At 42.5% G+C, this 24,775-nt stretch overlaps 3 protein-coding genes across 8 annotated transcripts in view; 2 read left to right on the forward strand and 1 right to left on the reverse strand.

Annotated features, from left to right (window-relative positions):
- TMCC1 (transmembrane and coiled-coil domain family 1) overlaps positions 1–9,537 on the reverse strand; it is a 118,520-nt gene extending 108,983 nt beyond the window's left edge. For 2 of the 5 annotated variants that reach the window (XM_068409513.1, XM_068409506.1), the window contains exon 1: positions 9,442–9,537. The gene's annotated coding sequence lies outside the window, so the exon portion shown is untranslated. Of the gene's footprint in view, positions 1–336; positions 465–4,945; positions 5,027–8,880; positions 8,981–9,441 lie in introns of all 5 variants that reach the window. The other 3 variants (XM_068409510.1, XM_068409511.1, XM_068409508.1) reach the window with 3 other exon arrangements.
- TRH (thyrotropin releasing hormone) lies at positions 296–2,240 on the forward strand. Its single transcript, XM_068409520.1, has 2 exons — positions 296–491; positions 1,654–2,240. The coding sequence occupies exons 1-2, from the start codon at positions 296–298 to the stop codon at positions 2,238–2,240; spliced, it is 783 nt and encodes a 260-aa protein (XP_068265621.1).
- Positions 9,538–10,094: 557 nt separating the features above from the next.
- RBSN (rabenosyn, RAB effector) lies at positions 10,095–24,513 on the forward strand. Of its 2 annotated transcripts, XR_011048884.1 has the most exons (12): positions 10,095–10,310; positions 13,014–13,157; positions 15,040–15,140; positions 15,789–15,834; positions 15,947–16,108; positions 17,006–17,247; positions 18,113–18,183; positions 18,818–18,904; positions 19,374–19,476; positions 19,878–19,952; positions 20,905–22,216; positions 24,257–24,513. XR_011048884.1 is itself a non-coding variant. In XM_068409503.1 (11 exons), the coding sequence occupies exons 1-11, from the start codon at positions 10,148–10,150 to the stop codon at positions 22,036–22,038; spliced, it is 2,328 nt and encodes a 775-aa protein (XP_068265604.1). In that variant the 5' UTR covers positions 10,095–10,147; the 3' UTR covers positions 22,039–24,513. The 2 variants fall into 2 exon arrangements, 1 of the variants encoding a protein (XP_068265604.1); XM_068409503.1 differs by having other exon boundaries at positions 20,905–24,513.
- The last annotated feature ends 262 nt before the right edge of the window (positions 24,514–24,775 follow it).

Consider the following 24,775-nt stretch of genomic DNA (forward strand, 5'->3'; position numbering starts at 1 on the left):
TGTGCATCAAGAAGTTAGGTGTTTAAAATGTTCATATTTATTCTGCCAGAAAAATTAACAAGTGCCTGGTTTTCATTATGAAGAATTTACAGATTCTTTGAAGAATATAAAATAAACTGAGAGGTTAGTAACAGAAATGAGGACAGACCCTCATAAGAGACTTCAATCCCTACAGCAGTGCCACATTTCTTTTTCAGTGTCTGGAAATATTGCTATTATTGCTAGGTTTGTTTGTCCAATCCTTCTCCCCTGTTGTTCTCTCTCCCATGGAAGCTGCAGGAACCCCCGTCCCACAATGCCATCTATCCAGCTGCCACTGCTACTCCTCTGCCTGACCTTGCATGGTGTTTGTCTCAACGGGGGACAGCCCCTTCCAGAGGGAAGTGAGAACATGGGAAGAAGTCCCCTGGATGACATCCTGCAGAGATCTGAAAGTCTCGTTCTTCAGTCTGGCCTCAAGAAAGCTGAAAAGGAAGAAGAGATGAATAAAGGTATATGTAACACTGGGGACATCCATCTGGTGATGCTGGCACAGTTGGCTGAGATTAGATCCAATGTATAGTTCCCAGGTTCTAATGTATATATTTATTACTCTAAGGGGAGGGGAGGATGGGAGGTCTGCTGCAATACACTGACACGGAGTTCTCGGAAGGCGCTTTCTTCCCTAAGGTCTCCCCGCTTAGGCAATGCTGTACCACCACTGAGCAGCTGCTGCATAATAAGAAGGTAGAAGCCTATCACAGAAAACTTGCCTGTCTGGCAGGAACTTCCCCAGGGAAGCTCTAAGAGGACATGTGGAGGACACTCCCCAGTGGTAGACCCTGCACCTAATGTTAATTGGAGGTGGGAGTGCTGCCATTCACCTACTACCTCAACCTACTGGTTTCTATACCCCAACAGAGGTGGGCTTTTCCATGGCTGGGGACGCAAAGGCTGCTCTAGTGTCCACCACCTCCTAGCTTGCCGATGCTCTGCTTTCACGAGTCACAGCAGTGGAAGCAAATCAGACTCAGGGATTGCAAGCAGCAGCACACAGGTGCCTGCCACCAACAAGGAGCACAGAGCCCTTTCAGAGTGGAAAGAGGAGCTGGCCTCAAGTGCCCATAGAGCAAGCCTTCCTCCCTCTTCACATGAATGCTAAGGGTTGGTCATGTTGATCCAAGACCTGAAATATTAAAAAGAGCTTAAGAATGAGTAAGAGATACTAATAGAGTCATGACTGGAAGCTGGAAATACTGAGCTAGCTTCCACATGTCCACATTCCTGCTTCTACTTGTGTCTCAGCCCTGTCCCTTCCCTGTCTCATGCTGATTTCCAGCTCTTCCCAATACCCAGCTTCAGCAGCTGATTTCCTCCAGCTGCTCAGCATCTTTTACTCACCTCCTTTTACGTGAATCTGACACATTTACCTGAACCAACACATTAGGCTGTCATTGCATGTCTTCCCATTTGGCTGCAGCTAGTTCCTAATGTATCAATCCATCTGTGCTAAAAATGTGATCAAATTCAAGATCATACAGTTAACTGTGCAATTAAATGGGCATAATGAGCAAAAGATTACAATCCTGCACCATAGAACTCCACAAATGCCCATTTCAACTTCCTTAGTGAGGATTATGGGGGATTATTAACATCATTCTTCTCCTTGGACAGAATCAAATGCCCCTCTGCTAGAATGGCTTTCCAAAAGACAACACCCTGGGAAAAAGTACCTAAGTGATCTGGAGAAGAGACAGCATCCTGGAAAAAGAGATGTTGAGGAAGACACATCTTATGGAGACATTCAGAAGAGGCAGCATCCAGGGAAAAGAGAGATAGAAGATGACCTTGATGGCTATCTGGAGCTGAAAAAGCAACAGCATCCTGGCAGAAGGCCATTGTCAGATCAGTATGCTGACATCCCTAGTGCACAGCTAACTTACTTGAACGAGTTATCCAAAAGACAGCATCCAGGCAGAAGGTATCTGACGTACAAGCGCCAGCGTCCTAGCAAAAGAGGCTGGAATGATGAGGTAGACCTAAATGACCAATATGGTGGGAAACGCCAGCACCCTGGAAAAAGGCACTGGAATTCTGACAGCCCAGATGATGCAGGCCCCTGCAACTTCCAGGAGTCCTTCACCTGTAACAAAGGCAGCTTGTTGCTTGATTTAGTAGAAAATGTTAGCAAAGACAGGGCAGAAGAAAAACGTCAGCACCCAGGAAAGAGATCAGCATGGGAGAGTGAAACAGAGGAATGAGAAAATAATTGTGTATCATTTGCATTTGGTGAAGGCAAATGCCAGATCACTAAAAAATTCTGTTCACTCCCTTTTGGCTTCCTGCTGCTGACCTCTGCACCTATCTTTCAGTGCATTAATGTTCCCATTTAAGTTAATGGCTTTGTCACACACTTAAAGTAAAGGAACTAAAGGACCCAGTTGAATGGGACAGGCAAATACTGAGAGTCTTCAACTCCCCCACTTTAGGAAGTTAGGAGTGTTCATTTCCTTATGGGCCCAGACCCCAGAATAATCCCACTATGTGTGTCCCATTTTCTGTTCCCAAATGACTAAACCAGGCTCTTAAATATCCGTTCTGATGCTACTAAAGTGGAATAACTATATGGTTTCCTCTCATGTCAGTGAAATCTGTAAATTAATAGAGAGGGAGAAAAAAGAACAACATACGCCAATTATTTCAAAATGAAACTGAATAGGTTTTCAGTTCTAAATGACACATTAATGAGACCTGAACCCTTGCGCACTACGATCTGTCCAGACAGTAAGCACTAAATAGAGATAGGAACTGTTTCCACTGGAACAGATTAGATGACCGACTTCACAGTTTGACTTGGAACTGGCATGTAAAATCCCTTTTCATCTAAGAGCCTGTACAGTGCAAAGGATTAATGCACCCCAGAGCACCTCAGCTGCAAGTTGTGAACCTGACTGCGTACACCCCATACTAGAACTCCGACCCTGGTGTGTCCACATTTCAGTCATACTACTTGAAATCATGCCTTCTCCTCAGACGTTTAAAAATGAAACAAGCAGATATCCTTTCCTTCCAATAAGGATTTCTGATTTCTTTCCTCTCAAAGGAATGCTTTTACTTTCCATGGTCAGACTCCCAAAAGTGTTTATTTGATATGAATGATTCAATAAACATCAATAGTCAACTCTGGGTGTCCTTACTGGTTGTGCAAACATACTGTAATAGAATGAAAGCATGAAACCAACCGAAGCTAAATAAAAATAAATAAATTAACATCAAAGGGTATTCTTCTAGGCACAATCTTCTTGCATGCTGGTGGTCAGCACATCTTTACAGGTAAAACTGTTTTGCTACTGAAGTGGAAGGATGATTTGCATATAGATAGATTCCCTTTTAAAACCTTCTACCTGTATGACAAAATTATGCATCTGGGCTAAACCCACAGCAACCCTGTCACCTAGTTCACACGGAACTTTACTAGAAGTCTGATTTCCTGTTCACAGGTCTAAACAATAGATTTACTGATTTTTGCAATTAATGTGCAGTTATTTTGAGTGCATTGAGTTATTCATATCACTTCTTGTACATTCAGAGAGGTTAGAGCATGTCAATATTTCACTAGAATGTTTTTCTATAAACAAATGAGCATGTTTTCCACTGACATTCATCCTTCTCAATAGCATCAAGACACATTAAGTGCCTCGAGTGCTGCTTTTAAATACGATTGTTTCCCCACTCAGTGCCTCAGAGCACTTCCTCAGTTATAGAAGTTAGTTTTGCCATATGGTTTAGTTACCCTGAAGAAGAATAATTAATCATCTCAGCAAGTTTCACTGAAGTTAGATGCTCCAAGGCTGGTCGACACTTAACATGGTCTATTAAACAATTTCTAACTCTGGACATAATATGCTGTTTAATGTATGTGACAACTGGCAGACCTCTTCTATTGACAGGGGTTTTCTAATAAACAAGTGCTGAAGAAATCCTCAGAGGAGCCAGCTGGAAACATTACATACACTTGAAATTCCCTCTGCACACTTTCTGTATATGATGCCTTTTAAAATGTTCAGTTTTCATTTTATAAGGGAAAAAAAGATTTCTCTAAAAATACAATTTCATATACCATTTCCGATAATGAATGAATGCTTCTTAAACCTCAGGGAACACTACTACACAGGACCACCACCACTTAATTGAGACTAAAACAACCATACACAGATGAGTTCGTTTACTCTTCTGCAGTTTTACATTTCTGGCATGTTACCAGTTATTGAGACATAAGGGAGTTTGATTCCTAAAGAGCAACTTTTACAAGTGTCTTCAAAATGAGCTTTGTTTTCAATGGGAGGGGAAAGCTGATGGGAACAAGCTGTATAATTAAGATTTCCTGCAACTATTTTCAACTCCTCTCACCATTACTGTTCTGTGCCCCCTCCCACACACTTATCAGCCTGGACCTCTTTGCTAACCCACTGTAATTAGCATAGGCTGAGTGTTTCCAAGGGACACGTGGCCCCAAAAACCCCTCTATTACTACTTTTAATGACTCATTAGTTGGAGCAAGTTTGAAGATAATATCATCACCATAGCTGAAGGAGAGCTTGCCTGGTAACTCACTCAGTTAACATTAAACAGCCAGCTGTAATTTTAAAGCATCAGTCAGGACATTGCTAGGAATAAAAACTATGATCAAAAGCGGTCCAGTGGAGAAGCACTGCAGAAGGGATGAGCCTGGGTGAGGTCTAGGCTGCGTAGAGACACGACACAAAAGATGCAGAGAAATCCTTCTGTTTTTAGGAAATGGGTATGTGGACTATCTGCATTAGAGTGCAGAAGTCCCACTTCCCTCCCAACAAGAACAGCACGAACTCACCACTCCTACAGGGTAATGAGGAAGGATTCAGGTTGAACACAGAGACCTCTGATAAAAACAGATGGGAAAGTTCCTTGAGAAAACTGAGTTATCTACCTGCCTTGAGCCTACTTTTAGTCCTGTGTGAAGACATTTGTGGTTTCTTTTCCTTGATGAAGCCACTGCACCTTAAAAGTCCTAAGGAGGAAACCAAGAAAAGGACATTTATCAGTTATCTGCCAATTCACTTTGTGTGCTTACATGAGATGGTGGAGCACAGGCTGAAGGAGGGTAAAGCAGAACCAAAATCTTATTAGATCACCAATTGCATTGGTATGCTGGAGCATGATACTGGTTCCTGACAGAGATGGGAGTTTATTGAGTTTATTATTGAGCTCTTGAGTTTATTTCAGCCACTTTGGTTTGAACTGACAGCCAGTGACCCAGACAAGAAAGCAGCATCTCACAGACACACTGGCACAGGAGGTGCTGAGTGACTGAAGGAACACCTTCCTCGTTTACTGACAGCTAACACACACTGCACCTTCCTTGTGTTCACGTGAACTGCAAAGAGGGAAAATCTGGACTTAATAAATCATGCAAATACTCCTGCAAAATGCGATGGAGGTAAACCAGGACCCGACTCGCTGTTTCAATGGGAGTTAGTTCATCGCCATCCTCTTCCTATAACGGATATCCTAACTGAATGCAATTGAGTCTGATGCAGCGTAGACTCTTTACTAGCTGATTGGCATAGGGAAAATGTGAGATGATGACTGGGAAAACTAGGGAAAGTGATCTGCTTTGAAGAGGTTGCCTGAAATACAATTGCTGTTTTAAACTAATTTTCACAGAGAAGCGTGCTTCCATCAGAAGTTCCCTCTTGATTCTGAAGCTGATACTAGTGTGTGGGGTGCCTGAAGAAACTATTGTAAAAGAGAAGAGGAGGAGAAGGAGGAGAGAGAAAACCCAAGACAAATGAAAAATAGAGTAAGACTTTATGAAAGGTTCTCTGAGCCAAAGCAGTCAAGACAAAAAGCAAGTTCTTTGAACAAGCAGGTGTTGTTGAAGAAGATGGCAACAGCAGCCCTGCAAAAAATCACAAATCATTCACTGTCAAATACCCACTGTTGAGGGTGTTCTGCTTATTGATTTTAGACATACTGCTTTCAAGATGAGAACTGGTTGCTGTACAAATTTGTAGGGGAAATAGAAGATGAGAGAGGCTATAGGAGACAACACCCAAGTATGGGTGTGCTTGAAGTCTGAAATGAGCCCTGAACGTAATCTAGACATTGTGGCATATGGATCCTTCAGTTAAAACATTAAATAAAATGTAAACAAAATGTAAACACAAAGGAATTCTGAATCTTCCTGTCTCTCCTCTTTATAATTCACCTGCTCTGTGTAAAAGTGGTGCCATTCCATGGCATTCTGGACCAATATGCCAGATTCTTCAGCACTGTGAAGGGACCAGATAAACTTGTGTAGATGACTGGCCTGCCAGTACTGAAGCAGTTAATAGGCAAATCAGATAAATGGGGCTCAACAAGTTGTCAGCTGCAGCTCTTACAAACCATCACACTGTCAGTTTTGATTGATGAGTCTGCAAACACAGGAAAAACCATGTCTTTGGCATGGAAATGTAGAAATGTAGCTTCTATCCTCGCTACACAGACTAATTAAACAAATTCATTTTGTATCAAAATGTTTACTACAAGCAACTTCAGTATATTGAATGTATGAGTTTCATTAAAAGGAACAGTGATATGCAAATTTTTTAGTTCTCTTAAGAAAAGTAAAAATACGGAAAATGTTGGTTAAGATCCACCTAAACAAACAACGTTTTCTCAGATAATCAAAATCAAAGATCATTTTATGTTGTAGGAAGAATTTTGTGCTACCCTTTTCAATGTTAGGAGATTTAAAATGCATTTTTAAAAATTGATCATTAAATTATAGAATTGAATTTAGGCCAATTCTAAACACAGCATCAATTTAAATTAACCAGCTGTTTAATTTAGGGAATACTTAGGAAGAACATTCTGATTTTCCAAATAACGTTCTGATTTTCCACCCTGCTTCTGCCCCCAAGTCTATATTGAACTCAACACTCTTAATTTTCAGATATTTTAAACTTTTTTTTCAGTGAGTAAGCCGTATTTGCGCAAAATGTTCTTGATGTTCCACGGCATCATCAAGAATTACTTCTCGTCTACGTTTACCTCTCCTGCGCTGGGATCAGATTCCATTATTTAGCATTCCAGATGGCACTGAAGATATGACAAGAAGCCAAAGAAGACACGTGAACCTAACTGGAACACACGTCTGACAGGACTGTGCCATGGCTACAGGGCTGCTGTGCCCCTCTTCCCAGCTGTGTTCCCACTGAAGTCTCTCCTGTTGGATGTTAGTAGCAATGACCAACTTAGCAACAGACCAGGTCCTAAAATTCACTGTTAGAGTTATTACAACAGCTCACAAACATATTTTACGACTTATTTGCTCGGTGTTTGCAAAGGACATTGAGTGCGGCAGTGTAGGAGGAGTTACATAATGGCTGTGGGGTTTCGCAGGCCCAGCTTTTATATTCCAGTGGCAGAACGGGGCAGTACACGCCTGACTTTGCTTCTTGAGCAAGCGTTTGGAACACATTCCTTTCCTGTGCTGTTGCTCTTCTACATTGATGCACAATGGTAAGCCATTACTGATTCAAATTCAGTCCCCAACAGCATCTGTAGCATTTCAGTAAGGTTTAATTTGTCCCCAAATACCTCTCTTCCTATTGCAACTAGCTGGATGAAGAAAAATTAATTTTTGAAGAAGTGTCAACTGGATTGCTTTAGACTGACCTGGATTTTTTCATGTTGTGAACACTCTCTGTGTGGGAAAGTGTGATGAGCCTGACTAAGTGACAAGCAGCCAAAGTCTATTTGCATTTACACCAGTTCAAATGTAGATTATGCTCCACCTCTGTAAAGGGGTATGGAGCCCTCGGGGACACAGGAGCCCAAATTTCCCTTTGGGAGTGAACAGACACCGTTCAACACATCACTACATCTGGCATGCTAACTTTGTGTTATCACTTCTGTAATTTTCTCTGAGAGACTCCCAGTAAGAGTCTAATACTCTCACAAAGATCCAAACCATATTAAACAGGCGCAATCACTTAATTGAAGGAGTTCCTCAGGAAGTGCTAAAGACCATTTATATTCAGAAATATGCAAACAAATGGCATTTTTCTTTCAAAATGTTGAATGAAATTTCTCTTTTCAAGAGTCATTGACACAACATGGTGTTTAATCAGTAATTCAAAAAGATTCATTTGGTGAGATGGATTCTCATAGTCTGTGGTCAAATGCAGAACATGCAAAAGAGCACAACTAACTAACTAAGGATTTAGTGAAATGTTTGATTTCTAGTGCACATCTCAGCATGTTACCATCCTCATCCCAACTCTCTGTAGGCAGTCCTTCTCACTATGTTTTTTGTGTTCCAACAGTAGGCTATTAGACTTCAATCGTTGTACTTACCATTTTTAAAGCCTTTAAGAGTTTCCTTTTGAAAATGAGCAGTTACTGAAGCTGTACAGAAAGGCAGGTTTAAGGAAAGAGCTTGCTGTTCAGTACAGTCTTGCTTTTCCTCATACCTGATTCTTACTACTTCTGAATGACAGGAGAGGACTGAGCTGTCTGGGTCATCAGGGCCTCACAGCTCAACAGGCAGGACTATCCTGCCTGCTGCAGGAGAAAAATCTTTCAAACACAGGGCTAAGCAGCCCCATGTGCTGTGAAATCCACTGCAAAGGCCCCCAGCAGGTCTCCGCTTGCTCTCAGACGTGCCTGGTGTGCCATCTACTGACAGACACCTCTTCCATTCCCCACCTACCCCTTTTCTTGCCTCTTCCCTACACCCACCAAGTGAACAAAACACGCACATGGAACAGGAACAAGAAATCCGAAATGCCTACAGACACCCCCCTACAAGCCCTGCATCTGCTCTTGTCTTTTTCACTTATTCCCACTATCGCCCTTCTCATACTCGTTACTCACATCCAAGCACAGATCTTGCAGCTCTTCTAGAGACACTTGTATTGCTGGAGCGTTCTTTCACTGGCTCAGTGAGTTATAAATCACTGGCCTCAACAGAGATCTGGACAAAAAGAGCAAGGTAACAACAAAGGGAGAGGTAGCTGGTTCTACCTGAGCTTTCCCAAGGGACAAGCATGGCTCAGTGCTAGGAAACAGCCCAGCTCCAGCAAACGCAGGTGAATCCTCTGAGGCACTAAGCCTCGGGCTGGTTCCTACGCTCTTCCTCCAAGGACAGTAAAACAAGTGAGAAAAACAGTACCCGGTGTTGCCCGGCCCCGTTCGCCGCCTCCTTCCCGCCCCGCCGGCCTCGCCCTCCATCGACAGCTCCGCGCTTGGCAGCGCACGCCTTAGCTGGGCCTCGCGCCTCCCTCAGGTCCCGGATGAGCCCTCCTCATCCCCACCCTTCCCGCCTATCGATATCTCGGCGCTCGCCCCGCCCTCCGCCGGGCTCTACCGCTCCCGGGCAGCCGCTCGGCCGGGAGGGCGGCGGGCCGCGGCTTCCCTGCTGCCGGAGACACTCACCTCCTGCCTGGGCGCTGAGGTGAGGCCCGGCCGCCTGCCCCGGGGCTGGCGGCCTCCTTCGGCCGGGCCGGGCAGGGCCGGGCCGGGCCGCGCCGAGGCGCCGGCCTAACACGGCCGCTCCTCAGGCGGTCGGCGCGAGCGCTAAGCCCCGCCCCTTCCCCTGCGTGCCCCCCGCCCCGGCCGCGCGGGGGGCAACGGGCCCGGCGCGTGCTGCCTCCCTGCGCCTGCGCGGGCAGCGCCCACCCCCGCCTCCGGCCGTGGCGGGCCGGGCCGGGAGGAGGCAACGCTGGGCCCGGGCCTCCGCGCCGGCCCTGGCCGCGTCCGGCCTTGCTCGTTCGCCACCCCGCTTCTCCCAGAGCAGAGGCGCGAATAGGCCTCTCTCCCACTCCGTGCGGGGCCTTCCCCGGGGCCCCGGGCGGGGCGCGCACGGGCGCTGCCGGCCGCGCCGGTGCCGCATGCGGAGCGGCGGGACGCGGCCCCCGCCCCGCCCGGGGCCTCGTCGTGGGCGCCCGCTGGGCCGCGGAGGGGCCAGGGAGGGCGTGGGGTGACGCCGTGCCGCCAGCCCCACGCCGCTGCCCGCGTTTCTTTCAGGGAGCCGCGAAGGACGATGCCGCTCCCGCGCCGCTCGGCCCCGCGCCTCGGCCCTGCGAGGCGGCCGCGGCCCGCGCTGCCGCGCTGCTGAGGCGGGGGAGCGAGCGGCGCCGCCATGGCGTCCGGCTGCCCGGCGCCCTTCGGGGACCCGGGGGAAACGCGGGAGGGCTTCCTGTGCCCCCTCTGCCTGAAGGACCTGCAGTCTTTCTATCAGCTTCAGTCGCACTACGAAGAGGAGCACTCGAGTGAGGACAGAGATGTCAAAGGGCAGCTCAAAAGTAAGAGGCGTGACAGCCGCTTTAATGCGTTCGGTTTTGCCGCGTAAGATTCCATACGACAGAAGCTGCTTGGACTGCGAGCTCTCTCAAAAATGTCAAAGAATGCTAAAATATTAATTGAAGTGAGTTACAAGTGAGGTATGGGGTTCCATTTTTCTGTAAATTACCTTAGGCCAAAACATACTTTTTACATTATTCCCAGTGCTTTAGAATTTACTTATTGGAAGTAGGCACTTAAAGTCATCACTCTTCAAAAGTCTGATTTTATGCATGATTTTTTATTATTGGCCTTTTTGTTGTTTGTTTGTTTTTATCTGAAAACTCTGATTTATACTGTAACCCAGATGAATTCCCAAGCATTACTTGAAGACCTTACAGAATACGAGGCATTTCTGGTACGTGCCAGTTACCAATTCATTAATCCCTTGTTTTGACAGTAGATAAAACTGTAGTCGCAGTTAAAGCGTAAAGGTAAGGAAGGTTCTTGGTGGGAAGAGGTGGAAAGGAGCGTGGGTGGTAGAGGTGGCAGTAGATGCCGGGAATGTCCCAGGGTTGTGCCATGGATTACCAGCTTTTACTGGCATTTGCAAAATCCCTTTGAGTTCTGTTTAACTAAAATATTTCCCCTTTTTTACCCCCCTTGCATTGACAGGGTCATTTTACATTGAGAGAAAAATGTGCAAAAACTGGTGGTAATTCTGTGGGTTCCCTGCAAAAATCTTTCTGGCTTTGTTTTATTTTACTAGAGCGAGTGGCCTGGCAGTCATGAATTTTTACACCCCGCCTTTTTTTCCCCCTGAGATTAATGAGTATTACTTCAAAAGTCTCTTTTCTCAGTGAAAAGTTCCTGTTTTTAACAAGCCTATCTTAAGCATAGCACAGCTGAATATTTCATGAATCTTTAATAAGTTGCTTTCCATCAGTCTGGCTACTTCTTGGCTTTTAGCACTGTGCTGCTCTTGGACAGTGAAGGTAGACTGGCCAGTACTGCAGTCATGTTCCCATCATGGGTACAGTGCTCTAATAGCTGAATCATAGACGCTTCCGTGGAGTGTTTAAACCAGAACAAACAATATGGTTTTCATTGTGATAAGAGGAAAGAAAACAACAACAACTTAGGCTTGGTAAGATTTCCCAAATGCTGCTTTTATTTAATACAGAACACCTGCATTTTGATTTTGTTCTGTCTATAGTGTTCTTTTAATCTAAAATAGCGTACTGTGACTTCTCAGGCTGTCTTTCACATGTGTTCCTGCATAAAGGATGTCGGTTTTGTCTGCTTACTTTCTGTCCTAGTTATTCATGTCAAGGTCTATCCAGGGAAGCCCCTTCTGAAGAAGGAAGGCCAGCAGAATCACCTATTTAAACTACCTGTTTTAGGGACTAGTGTTCAAACTGTGCATCACAAGTGGCTGCACAACTTTGTGCTGAACTCCAGCTGTCCTAGTTGTGGAGTTCTAGCAATGCTTACAAATCACCTTGTTGCTTCAGTTGAGTCAGACTGAGCTGGTTAAGTTTGACTTCATGGCAAACAAGATTATGAAGTTTGCTTGAAAAGCTTTTGTGTCTGTGGCAAAGCTGTGAGGCATCCCTACTTCTTTTTGAGTATGTCAGACTTTCAAAGTCCCAAGTGCAAATATATTTTCTATTCAGATAGTGTAAACTTCACTTAAGAAAGTGCAGTGTCTGGCTGGCATTTGCTATGCTGGCTTGAGAGTAGGTGGGGGGAGGAGAAATCCTGTTTCTTAGATGATGTTACCATGCTAGCAAAGCCCTTGCTGACCTGACACGGTTTTGTTGAGAAGTGTTTTATGTCACTGAGTGTCATTTTGGGAGGCAGCCTAACTTCAACAGCTGAAAAACTGCTAGGAAGTATGATGTCTGCATGGCAGACCCTGCTGGCGCAGCCTTAGTGGCTGAAGCTCTGGGGGACAGACTCCAGTAAGATCAAGGTGGAAGCTCCAGTGTTTTGGACACTAAATAAGAAAATTAGAAATATGAAAGGACATGCTAGCTCATGGTTCCCAGCAGCTTGTTAGAAAGCTTGATGTATAAAAGATGTAGTTCAAGGAGATACTGAATGCGTTTGGCAAGAAAAGTAGTGCCCTCAACTTCTGCTAGCATCCAGAGAGGAACATAGCTGCAAGGGCAATAAAAGCTCTGAAGTTTCAAGTTCCTGGTCTTTTTCTTGGCCCAGGACACTGCTCTCCTCTCACTAGCATTCATATGAGATAATGCAGTGGGCTGTTTAGTACTTTTGAAATTATTTAGGTGTGCAAGCATACTGAAATTCTTAGTTTGCAGTTTGTGCAACAAGACAAATAGTGTTGAACATCCTTGAATCCAAAGAAGATCATTGGGAATTGAGATATTATCTGTGTCATGTCCCAGAATGCTGTGAAACGGGTCCCATAGTTTAAGACAGCTTACTGTTTTACAGTGAAGTCCCTGAATGGAGTGTCTAAAACTGTGTTTTGTCGTTAGGACCTTAGTGCTACTTTATGACAGATAACAAAGATCATTTCATATCATCTGTGATTCTCTGAACCATATTCTGGTTCTAAACAGAACACATTGCGGATAAACTTGTCATCGAGGAACAAGACTTGTGCTAAAAGATGAGGAATATTCCATACTGGTTTCATGTGACAAATATCCGGTGACTACCTGCCACGTTTGATGACTTGGGTTTATCTTTTTCAGATCTAGTCCAGAAGGCCAAAAGAGCAAAGAAGAAGTTGCTGAAACGAGAAGGAGATGACAGAACTGATTCTGGATCTCAGGAACGATACGAGTCGTTCAGCTATGGTGGAGTAGATCCATACATGTGGGAGCCCCAGGAAGTAGGTAGGAGAGCTAGAAAGCGATACGCAGTGGGGATAACTTTTCTTTTAATCTTAATTGGGAAAGTGCTACAGTATTGCTGAAGTTGCATGGAATTGTGTCTGTATTGCATTTGATTCACTGTAGCATGGGGTTATGGTTTGCATATTGATTTTGTGCAGCTTGCCTACATTGTGTGGGCTGATGGGGGAAAATGCAGACAATGGGGAAAAAAAAAATATAGAATCAGTACCCCAACTAATCTTGAGAGCAGGGTAGTTGTTTTGTCATGTCATTGTGCCTGAGCTGTTGAGGCTTGCTGGATATGTGTTTACCTCTGTGCACCTCGCTTCGTTGAGGTGCTCTGCAACCATTTTGTGGCTTTTCGCAAAACAGATAATCCACTAATTAAGCTATAGCTATATAAAATCTCCAGGTGTTGGGCTACAGTTAAAGTAGTTGTTAGTTTATATGTCTGACAAAAAGCATGTCCATTGATTTAAACTCTTCCAGCTTTTTCCTTGGATTTGAGCTCTAGATCATCTCTCATTAGAAAGAGGTTTACTTTAAAAAGCAAACAAACAAGCAGAGAAAACCACAAAACAAACAAACCAACCAACCCCATACCCACCCCTCTGAATATAAATCTACATTTGTAGAATTTCAAAGATAAGTTGACTGGGCCTGTAATTACAAATACTGCTACTGGGAGGTGCCTCTTACTATTACTGAAATATTATAGTTATTTTCAGGGGAGGAAGCAGCGCTGTCTGGTGGATCCTGGGAAAGTTTCCCATATGCTGCTGACATACTAGAACTTAGTCCTTTGGGTCTGCAGAGTCCGAGTTCCGTAGATTGTTATACTTTTGACTTTGTGACTATTTCAGCACCAATCATAGTATAAATATTACCTAAGAATAAATGTAGGCAGTGAACTAGCAAAAGCTTTCTGAACATTAGAGAAGTGATAACTGCTTTCTGATCAGAGTGGAGAAGATGAACCTTCCGGATTTTAGGATGGGATTTGGTGGGTTTGTGAAAGGAAGTGTGTGATATTTCCAAAGCAGTGGCTGAATTCAGTTACCCAGAGGGGCCCTTTCATTCCTGTGGATTGAGCTTTGGAGGGTTTTTGGTTATTTCAGTAGCATGAGGAAGTGAGATTCTTACACTTACATAGGTAGTATCAAAAAGCAACATCTGATTTTGTGTTCTACCAGTCAGGAGAAAGAATTTTTTTGGGGGGGGGGGGGGGGCTGTAACTTTGATTTTTAATATCTGGCTTATCTTACTTGGAAAAAAATCAAAACTTAAACTTGAAACCAACGTTGTCGGGTATGAATTGTACATTTCTTAAATAGATGCTATATTGTTCTTTTGTATACTTGGTGACCAGTTTTCTGTAAATCTGAACTCTGATCAAGGATTTGATTCAGACCCCTAAAGATGGAAGGATGATCAGAAGTCTGAAAGAGAAATTGCTCTTGCATAGACCTCCAATAATCATTGGACCTGCCTCTTCCCTCCGTTCAACATGTAGCCGGGAAACTAAAGGGAGTTAGTTTTGAGAATACTACTGGTTGATAATAGCTTGCCAAGTGTAACTGAGGGATGAAGAGGGGGGGGGAAAATTGTTGCAGATGGTCTCTTTAACACATTGCCTGTTGCTTTCTGTAGTAGACATAAAACACTGTTCATTGCTAGCCTGGAGATCAGGCTTTAACCTGCATGTTTTATTTTGAGCAGTACCCTGAAGATGTAGGATTCTAATGTGTCTTTAAAATTCGATTTACATGTGAGAAATAAATGGTGAAAAGAAGTGACAGCTGTCTCTCAAGAGGCATTTAAATGCATTTAAATCCATGCAGAACACCTGGGTGACTATTAAAACTCTCTGCTATTTCTCCAGGTGCTATGAGAAGCCACCTTTCTGATTTCAAGAAACACCGAGCAGCCAGGATTGATCACTATGTAGTTGAAGTCAATAAGTTAATAATCAGGTTAGAAAAGGTAAATTTGCTGCTTTTAAATATTTCAGCCTTCTGAATGTTTCCTAGATTAAAAGAAATCATATTTTTGTATGAAGTCTGCCCATTTATCTAGCAGTGCACTTTATAAAGCATACTAAACTATGACTCTCTTCACACATGAGTCTTTTCCTTTTTTATCCTCGAGTACTGTGCTTGATCTGACCCTGTACTGTGGATATGGTTTCTGTTTCTATGCACTGTTTTCAAGCTGAAGATGCTACTGCCATGTGCTTCAAGAGCCATCTGTTTTCCTGTATATTTTCTGCATCTTTTACTTTACTAAATTTCTCCCTAATGTTTTTGTCATGATTCTTCCAGCTTTGCATTCTTCAAAATCTACCAGTGATACACCTAAATTTTGGCTCAGATGCAGTAATGTTGGATGCTATAAGGATTATGTCCAAAATGCTCTGATTTGTACAGGTTTGGCAGTCATTGTTTAGCACTAGTTGTATGAATATGGCATTAGAAATAAATAGGAAAGTTGCAGGAATCTGGTGTAAAACAGGCTGAGACTCCTATCTCTTAGAAATGCCAGGTTTCTTTCTCTTGTTGGGCTGGGTTGTGGTTTGTTTTTTTTTCTTGCAAAATTACAATTTTCTTGAATGTATTGTTTATCTTCTACTAGCTTACATCGTTTGACAGAGCAAACACTGAATCAGCTAAAATAAGAGGTTGGTATGAGCTTACCTCAGACTATTTGCTCCTATAGTTTAACCAGCTGAGGAATTAATTGAATGAATATCTTACCTTGTGTGTATTCCCTCTCCTCTTGCCCAATCACAGCTATAGAGAAGTCTGTTGTGCCTTGGGTCAGTGATCAGGATGTTCCCTTCTGCCCAGACTGTGGTAATAAGTTCAGTATTCGAAACAGACGCCACCACTGCCGCCTTTGTGGGTCTATTATGTGCAAGAAGTGCATGGAACTTGTCAGTCTTCCTTTGGCAAGTAAGTACAGTGTGTGGTGTTAATTCCTCCTTTCCTTAGCTCACTCGGTGCTAACTGCATCCTGGCTTTTTGCCATTAGAAAAAAGGCTGCTGGTAATACTCTGCCTGCGTGGAAAACTTGGTCCTTAATGTGTTATTCAGTTTCATGCAGACACTTGTCTGTGAGCCGGAATAAGAAGAATGATTTCTCCATTCTTTGTCTCCATTCCTTCTTCAGATTTGGAAGTGTTACATGACACTGAAGAAGTTACTAGAAGTAGTAGTTGTATATGCTACTAGTAAATATAATTAATATTTAGCATCTTGTTCTACTGAGTACCATAACTATGAACGTATTAACTTTAGGAATTATAACTGCCAAGGTTCTTGACATTTAAAGCTATTGTGGATATTTCCAGTCTTGCCTGTGGCTGTCCAGATGCTGACATTAAGGAAATTCATCCACGAGCCTTTAAGAAACCTTTCGAACTTTTAATTTCCTCATCTGGTGCATTGGGAGACTGTTTGCTGTGGAAATAGATGTTGTTAACTGTGCTTTTTGGAGTGTTCAAGCACAAAACATGGACAGCATTAACATACCTGTTCTTCCACGCACTATTCTATATCTATGCAAGCTCCAACATGAGACTGCTTCTAGGCAGAAGCAAAGCAAGTGGTTCTCGGCAGTCTGCTCTCTAGCTGCTTTTAGAATGGAGCAGGATTTACAGTGAAGACCCAAATTCTGACTTGCAGTCTTGGTTGTCATGGGTTCCTTGCATGTCTTTCAGCAGACTGTTTCAATTTGGTTCTCTAATATTACCTGAATGTAAAGTTTCTCTTAAAGTGCAATTCATTTATGTTGGTAAAATCTGTTGGCTTCTCCAGTCACTGTAAAATTACCTGTGTATAATTTTTTAGGCAAACTCACTAGTGCCAGCAAAGAGGCCTTGGGTTCTCATACTAGCCCAAACTCCTCACCTAATAGTGTCCATGGCTCGCGCCGTGGCAGCATTAGCAGCATAAGCAGTGTGAGCTCAGTTCTGGATGAGAAGGATGATGACCGAATCCGTTGTTGTCGGCACTGCAAAGATACCCTGTTGAAAAGAGAACAACAGATTGATGAGAAAGAATACACTCCAGAGATTGTGAAACTCTATGAGGTAAATCAAACTCTTTGCTGCTTTCATCCTCAGTGTATCTATCTGCAGTTGTCACTACTTGACTTATGGCTTGTTATCTCATGTCCAGGCTCTTCCTTTATGACCTAGTACTTGCTTGGGTTAGTATAGGCTCTGTTGGGTGTTTATGCCATGTAACAGATGCATCTGAAATGATGGAGCCAGTTGCCATATAGTATTTATATCCCACAATAACTTCAGACATCATTTTAAGATACATCTTAATTCTCATCGTCTGGAGCTAATAGTTCTGAGATGCCTCTCTCTTAAAATTGTGAACTATGTCAGCTGGGATTCATCACAACAGTTCTTGTTTAAACCAATGATATGCTGTGCACTTTGATAGGCTGCACTGGAACTATAGGACTTGATGTTGCCAGCCCTGTTTGTCCTCACACTGATGGCAAATGCTTTTTTGAACCATCTATATCAATCAACAGCATATGGCTGGAACGTTGTGTCCAAATATGCTTTGAAAGCAGGTACTGACAGTCATCAGGTATCTTTTCAGTAGAGTCTGCAAACCCCCCTGGTTGGTATTAATACGAGTTTCTGTTGGTGCTCTTTGTGAGGAGATGTAAGGCTAGAAGTTGTCTAAGTCATCCATTAAAACAGCTTCTGAATTCAAAATTCACCTTGCGGGGGTACAGGGTCTCTTTCTCTGTTCCTCACCATGCCATCTGTGTTCTGAAGATAACTGGAGGGTCTTGTCATCCTGAATAGTTAAATGGCTTTCATCACAGTTAACTTTGAATATGCACAGACAGCATGAAAGATTTATGTCAGCGTGTTCTTGCATTAGTGTTCTAACAGAAGTTCTTTTTCTATACATTTTGTTTTAAACAAGAAACTCCGACTCTGCATGGAGAAGGTTGACCAAAAGGCACCAGAATACATAAGGATGGCAGAATCACTAAAGTAAGCCCCATTTGCTGATTTTGTTTATGAATATGTATATTTCTCCTCCCCAAAAGTGTGGGAAGGAGCAAGGAAGTGGCATGCTAAGGCTGCAAGAGTGCGTATATTATAAGAAAAAGCAGTGTTATATTACCTGTTGTCTTCTGGATGCTCTTCAAACGAAGTAGTACTGAATTAATGGTAACATTGCATACAGAGAAGTAGTCTGGTTTATTTTTTTTTAAAGCCACTTCCCAGTGAGGCACCACTGTCATACTTTGACATGTCATCTTTGCAAAAAGGAAGTAGAAGGCTACAATTCCTGTGTAAATGAGCCTCTTGGAAACAGCTGAAGTAGGATATTACTGCCCTCAGCTGGATGGTATGGCTTCAAAGTGGAGCCAGCAGTAATGGATCATAAATAAAATTATCTTCTATGAAATGTTCATGTTCACAAGACGATTGTCACTTTCTGCTTCTGTCACAAAGAAAGGGTTTTTAAACACAATGTGCTTGAAATAAAATCATTCAACCCCTTTAGTATTAGCTATTCTTACCATTTTGTTGAATCTTGGTCATCTTGGGATAACTTCTAGTGTTTTATGTATTGTTAGCTGGATGCATGACTTAAAATAAAGTTTTATTTATTCCTTAGTGCTGGAGAGACAACCTACAGTCTTGAACGTGCTAATGACTTGAGGGTGGAGATTCAAAGAGTATACGAATTTATAGATGCCTTAAGGTAAAAAAAGATCCCTCTCCACGCCACTCCCACAGCATGTTTGTGTCTCTCTCTGACTTCTCTGCAGTTTTTCTCAGCTGTTGGTGTCTGTGTTTGTGTAGCATATACATGCTTATTCATATGGATAATCAATTTGTCTGCTCAGTTGTACAGAGCATGTGAAAAGGTAGATGCTGTTCTTCTGCACCATCAATTTCTACTTCCTTTTCCAGCCTTAAAAATCATGCACTCCTCTGCAGTGGAAATAACTAAGCACAGAGGAAACAAATAGTGGCACAGTTTGTTTTTTGAAAAAAAAAAAAAAGAAAAAAGAGTGGGAGTGGAAAGTGTTATAACTTGTAATATCCACAATGGTTTACTTAAAAGAACATCAGAAAATGTTTATCCAATATTGTGTCTCTCCCTTCTGTTGCATTTTCGCTGGCCCTTGTTTTTGAACTGATGAGGCTGTATGTTTTCTTTGATGCAGTAAGAAGATTTTGAGTCTAGGCTTGCATGAAGATCCCCAACCTCATCCTAAAACACTACAGCTGCAGAGAATGATAAGATATTCAGCTACGCTTTTTGTTCAGGTAAATGGAGCATATGTTATGAGCTGAATGTAAATTTTATATAGTGTTCTCTTCTTTGCCACGCATCCCTGTGGTTTGAAACTTTTGACAGGAGGTTTAGTTCTTTGCGTTTTCTGTAGTTCCCCTAGTGGCTTATTGTAGCCTTAAATGAGCTGGCTGTAGTCAGAGCAGCGCTGAGTTTAGGCACCTAAGAGAGCGTGTGAATCTTGGCTTTGTCTCTTGCTGAGGTGTGAACCTAGCTAGCAGTATAGTTACGGTGCTCAGGCTTGCAGCAGTGACTGCAGTGTAGAAGTACCTTTTATTTGTTTGTAGGGTGTTCTGTTGGTGGTATCTCTCTTTTCAAGTACTTGAAAATGGGCTGAATACCTGCAAGCAACACTAAATATTTCCATTTTTGTCAGGAAAAACTGCTTGGCCTGATGTCCCTGCCAACCAAAGATCAGTATGAAGAACTGAAGAAGAGAAGACTGCATATGGTAAGACAGGTTGAGATCTGTTACATCTTGTATTAGGGCCTCCTTCGGGGGCTTCAGCCTAGTAGCTGTGTGTGTATGAAGAGTTGCCTTTAACATTGGATTTCAGTTTTTCATTTTTCTGTGCAGATCATTCCATACCCTTTTCCAGGGATTCACGTAACACTGTCATTGTAGTCTACCCAGTATGTAAGCAGGTGTGTGCTGAGCGGCTGAACACTTCTAGAGAGCAGCAGCGACGTGGCTGCACGTGCTGCTTCTGCTTTAGTGCATGCAGAGCAAGCCCTAAACGAAGTATGTTGGTTTACGTGGATTTTGAAATTGTGTTCTGGAGTTCATTTGCACAAGTGGAATTTGGAGACTTCTTTCGGTGGTGAGAAAGGACATATTAGAATAAGGGTGCCTCTTCAGAGAGAGAGGGTTTTTTTCAGGTAGGAGGGAGGACCTCATTAATTGTAAACTAAACCAGCTTTATCTTGAGGTAGAAGTTGAGAAATAAGAACCACTGCACCCCAAAAGCTAATGATATCAGTGTTACTGATGTTCTGTTACAGGTGTCTGCTGTAGTCAGATGTGATATGGTTACTGTCCAAATCAATCTAGACCACTCTGCACAGTTGCATTAGGCATTTTTTTTCTATATAAATATATATATTTATATATAATATATAAAAGTGCTTCTCTATATAAAGCACTCTCACTGCTCCCACTTGCCCTCAAGTTTGTAGAGGCAGATGTCATGGGATTTTGATCAATATCGTCACAAACAAACTGAAGGGAAGCACTTAGGTAATATGAAAATAAGCATTTTCTGTAAAGTGACCAAAAATGCAGCTGATCCCTTTCAGTGACAGCCAGCAATGTCCAAGATCATCTAACTTCTTGTACCTATGGATATTTAGAATGGAATTTTTCAAGCTCATGGTGTTCTCTTACTAAATGTTTTTTGTTTTAGGTGGCTCTCGAAACACATGGAAAACAAGAGGAAAAGCAGAAGGACTTTATCTCCAGACCTGCAGCTGCAGTTAATGGTGATGCAACTCACCTGAAAAAAGGAACCGTCAGGAAATCTGAAGGCTGGTTACCTACATCTAGCATATCGAGAGAGAGTGAGATAGCAGACCCACTTCTTCAGCAGATTGACAATATCATGTCCTTTATTAAGCAAGCAAAGGCAGCTAATAGGATAGATGAGGTCCATATGTTGCAAGAGAACCTGAGGCAGCTTCAGGATGAATATGATCAACAACAAACTCTGAAAGCTATCGAGCTTTCTAAAAAACAGGCAGAAGAGGAAGAGATGCAGAGGGAGGAACTTCAGGTCCTTCGTGAAAAAGAGTGGGAAAGAGAACACAAAATCATGTCTCAGCATTCAAGGACACGCTCCTTGGACTTCAGAGAAGTCAAGCAGCATCAGCACGAAGTTGCAGAAGAGAATCGGAACTTGACAGCACATGCATTGGATTTGGATATGGCTCACATTAAAGGGGACCCAAGTTTTGAAACTCCTGCTATTGAGCAGCTGCCAGCTAAAGAGCACTTCATCTTCACACTGAAACCCCAGAATGTCCCACAGTGTGACAAAGACCAGCATCAGACAGCCTGTCTAAACCCCTTTGAAGATGAAGCAGATACCCCTCAGTTAGAGGAAGATCCTGCTAACCCCTTTGCCAAAGACACTTCTCCAATGGCTTCTTTCTCTAGCACAGCTCTGCAAAGTGATAAAAAAGAATACAATCCATTTGAAAATGAGGAGGAGGATGAACAAACTAATGGAGCACCTGGCAGTACTTCAAACCCTTTTGAAGAGGATGAAAATCCATTTCAAAAGCCTGGGGGCAGTTGGAATTCTGGGAATCCATTTGAAGAGGGATCCTCTACCAATCCCTTTGAAGTGGAGGACGGCAATGAGATCTCTGGAGAGGAGGCTATAGAGGAAGAGCTGCTTCTCCAACAGATAGATAATATCAAAGCTTATATATTTGATGCCAAACACAGTGGACGAATGGATGAGGTGGAGGTACTGACAGAGAACTTGAAGGAATTGAAGCGCACATTAGCAAAGCAGAAGGAGAAATCCAACTGCTGAAGCAGCAATAGGGCTGTGTAATAATTATTTTAAGTCTGCTGTTAAATACAGGAAGGTGGAGCAGATACTTACAAACAGGAGTACAGATCACAAGAGGGAGTTGGGAGAATCTTGACATTTATGCACTTTCAATTAGGCATTTCCACTACTACTCAGTCTTGAAGAAAGAATTATTGAGGTATGCTGCTGGTCTCAAACGCTTATACTAAGAGTTTTTAAAATAAGTTGTTACAACACTCTTTTCATGCTAACTGGTCTTATTGTGTGCTTATTTTGGTCAAAGTGGTTAGGTGCTAATAGGGAAATATGTTTTGGAAATGATTGCAATGTTGGTTTGTCATCTTACCCCCTTTCTGTTGTAGTATTGCAGTATTGGCCTTTCAAGTGGGGCTTTGACTAAAGAGAGACAAAAACTGCTAAAACTTCTGCATCCTCCAATAATGACACGGTGCAGTGTTACAGGCTGGCTTAATTGCCTACTGCTGTTACGAGAAAGTGCTGTGATTCTTTGAGGTGTAGAATATATAGGCTGGCAGATCAATTCTGTGCAATGCTAATACATAAAAGGGATTTTAAGACTGAGAAGAACTTTATAACTGATCTTAATATGAGTAACTTTTTAATGTTTATAAAAAATTCCCAAGTAAAATTTGGATGCTGTCTTTTCATCGCTTTGTTTCCCATTTGCTGTCAGCACAAAGTACAGTGTAAGAGGGAGCGCCGTGCTGGCTTCAGAGACCTGCTTGTGTGGGAACAGGTATCTCCTCATTCCAGGGAAGAGCATCAGGCTAGCACCATTTCAAACTGCAATATAAAGGGTGACCCTCCAATTCCTAATTATCTCATGGAATCTACACATTCCTGTAAATTCTCTGGGTGACAGAATGATCATGTTTGTCGTATGTGTGAGACTGGAACCCTCTTTTTGTAGCATTCAAGGAACAAAAATCTTGTTTACAACGGAGAATTGAACAGCCACTGAACTGGAATTCTGTGAAAGCTGGGAGACAAAGTCTGTGGCTGCGACAGTGCCAAATAGCAATTCTCTTTCATACCTGACTCCCCTCAGAAGTTAAGAGAATCAGGCATGTCTGTCTTAAATAAGCAGCTCCAAATTGGAGTCATCTTGTGATGCTGTGGTCTGGGGATGACAAGGTGACGGCCAGCACCTGTGATGCAGGAGAGCTTCGAGCTGGGCTTCTGAAGATGGGTGTCAGAAATGTAGGATCACTTCAGGGTTAGGTCAGCCTGCTCCTCTGAGAAAGATGGAGCCTGAGCTGCTTTGATTTTTATCTTTGGAAAGCAGAGGTCCGTCATCAGACATCAGTGTTTGAAAGGGTGGTGGGGAGGAGTTAGTCTAAAGGGTGTATTTATTTAAAGCTGAAAGAGAGGAAAATCAGGCAGATCACACTGTATAGCACTAGTAAGAGTGGGCTTATTCAGAAGTGTAAACTTGTATGGAATGGGACATGTCTTTTAACTATGTCTCTGATTATATTTAGCATAGCTGTAACCCAAGCATTGCGTAATATTTTAGAGACACAAATAATTATACTACCTAAAGAGCAGGAACTCTAGTTTTATTTTGCTGTAAATAAGTGGAGGTAGGGACTTGTGGGACTGTTGTTTAAAAAAGAAAACCAGCCACCTATATCCTCACTTAATAGCACTAGTAACTGATCAAAATAACTTAAAACAGCCAGTTAAGGACAGCTGATGTTCTTCTCACTGTAGCCTAAATCTGAAGTGATAGGTGTGCAGAACAGGTGTCTTAAGACCATGAAGTTTTTATACTGAGATGTTTTATTAGAGTTGATTGAGTCCAAGTGTTATTTTGCACCAAGTTAAATGAAGAACGGAGGATTCTGAAAGGTCACAAACTAACAAAACGTGTGCTGTGGCACCAGATTTACGAAGGCAGCAAAGAAAGAATGTTAAGATAGCTAAACATAATCCCTGGGATTGTTTAACAGATATAGTATAAGGTAGTTATTTAAGACAGACTTGTTTGCTAGTCGAGAGGATTGCTGCCTGCACTGTAACGCAAAGCTTTTTTTGGTATCAACATGAAAAAAATGTTTCAGTGGCTTCAGCTTTCACATTTAAAAAGTGTTTTTTATCTTGTTGCAACTGTCCTGCCTTGTTTGTATTTTCAGTCTAATACACTAATAATTAAAGTATCCTTATTGTACATGTAATAATGTATTTTTACAAGCAGGTAACAGACTAGCATACCTCATGATCTTTGTCAGTGTTAAATGTGAAAGACTAGACATCTGATACTAAAGTCATCTCCAAAGTGAAGACCTTATGCCGGTATTTGCACTGCCGTAGGGCTCACAAGGCACAATGGAATGAAGACGTCGTAACTATAAAGCTCAGTAAGTAACTAGCATTGACTTCTGTTAAAATTGCATGCACTACTCTGTATGGAAACTTTGTAAACAGATGAAATAAACCAACATGTTTATTTTGTGCTGTGTTCGTCCTTGACAGTTTTTACAGGATGCTTGAATTAGTGTGGAACTTTATATTCGACCAGAATATATTTCAGAAATGCTGAAATACAGTTCTACAGTAATCTGTATATATAAACCTGAGTTAAAGGTATGTGCAACTACCAAATTCCAAGCAATACAGTACAATCTATCATATGTTTATGTACTATTATAGCGTAATTGTTTGGTGAGGCAGAAGCTATGATGATTTAGAAGGTTTTTCTGACCCTGTGCAGGGA

The sequence above is a fragment of the Nyctibius grandis genome, chromosome 10, assembly GCF_013368605.1.
Source record: "Nyctibius grandis isolate bNycGra1 chromosome 10, bNycGra1.pri, whole genome shotgun sequence".
NCBI lineage: Eukaryota > Metazoa > Chordata > Aves > Nyctibiiformes > Nyctibiidae > Nyctibius > Nyctibius grandis.

Coding starts and splice junctions, on each gene's coding strand:
- TRH (XM_068409520.1), top strand. CDS start 296: ATGCCATCTATCCAGCTGCCACTGCTACTCCTCTGCCTGACCTTGCAT. Junction 492..1,653: donor GGAAGAAGAGATGAATAAAG/GTATATGTAACA, acceptor CTCCTTGGACAG/AATCAAATGCCCCTCTGCTA.
- RBSN (XM_068409503.1), top strand. CDS start 10,148: ATGGCGTCCGGCTGCCCGGCGCCCTTCGGGGACCCGGGGGAAACGCGG. Junction 15,835..15,946: donor TGAATCAGCTAAAATAAGAG/GTTGGTATGAGC, acceptor GCCCAATCACAG/CTATAGAGAAGTCTGTTGTG. Junction 19,953..20,904: donor AGAAGAGAAGACTGCATATG/GTAAGACAGGTT, acceptor TTTTTGTTTTAG/GTGGCTCTCGAAACACATGG.